This window comes from Entamoeba histolytica, genomic scaffold, assembly GCF_000208925.1.
Source record: "Entamoeba histolytica HM-1:IMSS scf_1104750516447 genomic scaffold, whole genome shotgun sequence".
In the NCBI taxonomy this organism is placed as follows: Eukaryota; Evosea; order Mastigamoebida; family Endamoebidae; genus Entamoeba; species Entamoeba histolytica.
The window spans coordinates 102,573-104,731 of NW_001914887.1; the positions used below are offsets into that span (position 1 = coordinate 102,573).

Below are 2,159 nucleotides of genomic sequence, written 5' to 3' on the forward strand. Positions count from 1 at the left end.
GTTGAAATTACTGTATTTCATTATCAATTATTAGAACCATTCAACACAATAATTAATCCTAATGACTTGATTAACGCAATTTATTGTGTTCCAAGAACAAATAATTGTTTATTAAGAGCATTCTTTTATTGGAGTGGATGTTATTTTCTCAGACTGAACCTAATGAAGAAAGCAGAATTTATGTTTAGACAATGTTGTGAAGTACCAATAATGAAAAAAACAGCAAGTAATTTTGGAATTGAAGCAGCAAAAAAGCTTATTTTATTAACAGCTGCTCATTTTGAGCAATACATAATTCCTTTTCCTTATTCTCTTTTTATTCCAAAATCCTACAAAGAGATAGCAGCATTTTGTAGTAAGTACGAGCTTAAAAGTATTCTTCAATCTTCTTTTGATAAAATTTTTGAAAAAGATGGAAACAATGGTATTGTTGAATACTTATATCAACAATGCCAAATCAAAGTAATTGAACGTATAGCAAAGGCATATTCTACAATTTTAATTGACGACATTATTATGAAAATAAAGATAGAACGAAATGAATTGATTAAATGCATTGAACACCAAAATAAATTAGGTAAAGATTGGGTAATTATTGGTGATACAATCTTGTTTGGGAATAATCATCTCATCAATCCATTACAAAACGAATTTTCTTTACTTCAAATGACTGAAATAACACTACAACAAGCTAATGACTTTATGAATCTTAAGAAAAAAACAAAAAAAGTCAATCTAAAATGAAAAGTGGTTAATTATTTTATTTCTTTATTAATGAAGTTATTGTTAATTCATTAAGACATAAAAGAAAATAAGAATATTCATAAAAAGATTTTCTTTTACCAAAAAAAAAGAGAAATATTCTACTTTTTAGTATAAAACAAATATATTTTATTATTAATTGTATTTTTTACATAGTAAAAATAAAAGAAATTGATAAAATTCTGTTTAGAATTTTATCAAAAGAGAAAGGAAAAAGCACAAGAAATTTATGAAGAAAGAAAAAATTATTTGAGAAATAAAAAAGAAGAAAATAATAAAAAGAATTAAATAAATAATAAAAAAAAAGAAATAAGAAAAGTACAAGAAAGAAGTATAAATACAAGAAGAGAAATGAACTGAATGTAGGTTATAACATTAATATGGATAGATCAAAGGTATTTAATAAAGGGATATATGAATTTACAAATAAGATTGAAGAATATAATTTAGAATCAGAAAATGAAATAGTTAAATGTGAAATGGCATTAATAAGAAAAGAGTTAAAAGAAAAAAAAATAAAAAAAAAGAAGAGAAGATTAAATGCAATAAAAATGATTTATATTAATATATTAGGATATGAAGTTGATGTTGGGTTTATAGAAATTATTGAATTATTAAGTAGTAACAAATTTCTTGATAAACAAATTGGATATTTAGCTTTTCAAATGTTATATTCTAATGTACCAGAATCAAGTAGAATGATTATTAATACTCTTCAACATGATTTAGATAATTCTAATGAATGTATTATTTCAAATGCATTAACAGTTATTAGTTCAATAGCAAATATTGAAATAATTGATTCACTTGCACCAACTATTATTAAACTTTGTATTGGATTTAATGAAGATTCAATAAAAAAACGTGCGATAGTTACGTTAAGTAAATTATATAAAATACAACCAAATATAATAATAATAAATCCAAATTTTATGAAAATAATAGAAAAACAAATAAATTATGAAATGGATTTAGGATTAATTAATAGTATTGTTTTATTATTATCTGAAATTATAAAAAAAAATCCAATTATTGTTCAACCATTTGGAAATAAATTGGTAAATATTTTATATAATTTAATTCATCAAAAAATAAATAAAGAAATAGAATATCATGAAATAATTTCTCCATGGTTACAAATTTCATTATTTAAATTATTATCAAAAATAAAATTAGATTCTACAACAAATTTTATGTTTTGGGAACTTGTTAAATTTACATTGAAATATTATGAAAATTTAAAAGAAAAATTACATTCAAAAATACATAAAAAATATATTTTAATGGCTTTATTATTTGAAATAGCTTCTATTATTATTAAAAATGAACAAGAACAATATTTTAATTATCTTCTTCCTTTATTAATTCAATTAATAAAAGAAAAAGATATTAATATT

At 21.0% G+C, this 2,159-nt stretch overlaps 2 protein-coding genes across 2 annotated transcripts in view; both read left to right on the forward strand.

Moving 5' to 3' along the window:
* Positions 1-744, forward strand: part of EHI_014380 (uncharacterized protein) — a gene marked incomplete at both ends in the record, with an annotated part of 1,503 nt that extends 759 nt beyond the window's left edge. The window contains one exon of the mRNA XM_001913509.1: positions 1-744. This exon is cut by the window's left edge and continues 759 nt beyond it. Coding sequence (XP_001913544.1) covers positions 1-744 — 744 coding nt within the window.
* A 398-nt stretch (positions 745-1,142) lies between these two features.
* The window catches only part of EHI_014390 (AP-2 complex protein, putative), a gene marked incomplete at both ends in the record, with an annotated part of 2,378 nt that continues 1,361 nt past the window's right edge, over positions 1,143-2,159 (forward strand). The window contains one exon of the mRNA XM_001913510.1: positions 1,143-1,894. Within this exon, the coding sequence (XP_001913545.1) occupies positions 1,143-1,894 (752 nt within the window). The remainder of the gene's footprint in view (positions 1,895-2,159) is intronic.